At 68.5% G+C, this 213-nt stretch overlaps 1 protein-coding gene across 1 annotated transcript in view; it reads right to left on the bottom strand.

The window, feature by feature from the left end:
• NPR1 (natriuretic peptide receptor 1) overlaps positions 1-213 on the bottom strand; it is a 9,224-nt gene that overhangs the window by 5,607 nt on the left and 3,404 nt on the right. The window contains 1 exon segment of the mRNA XM_035890507.1: positions 48-195. Coding sequence (XP_035746400.1) covers positions 48-195 — 148 coding nt within the window.

The raw sequence follows: 213 nt of genomic DNA, 5'->3' as shown, positions 1-213 counted from the left end.
CAGCAGCCCAGCCTCGGGGTCACCCTCCCTGACTCCGGCACCCCTACCTGTAGATGAAGAAGGAGGTGACGGTGATGGCCAGGAGGATGAGGCTGACGACGAGGGACAGGACCTCCAGGGTGGACAGGCTGGCTGCGCAGTGAGAGGAGGGCGGTGAGGGGCATGCGGGTGCCCGGGGTGGGGGTCTCGTGTCCCGTGTGTCGTGTCCCCCCC

Source organism: Egretta garzetta, unplaced genomic scaffold, assembly GCF_000687185.1.
Source record: "Egretta garzetta isolate BGI_Z169 unplaced genomic scaffold, ASM68718v1 scaffold350, whole genome shotgun sequence".
In the NCBI taxonomy this organism is placed as follows: domain Eukaryota; kingdom Metazoa; phylum Chordata; class Aves; order Pelecaniformes; family Ardeidae; genus Egretta; species Egretta garzetta.
The sequence above is the reverse complement of the archived record's forward strand: the minus strand, read 5'-3'. Positions and strand labels throughout refer to the sequence as shown.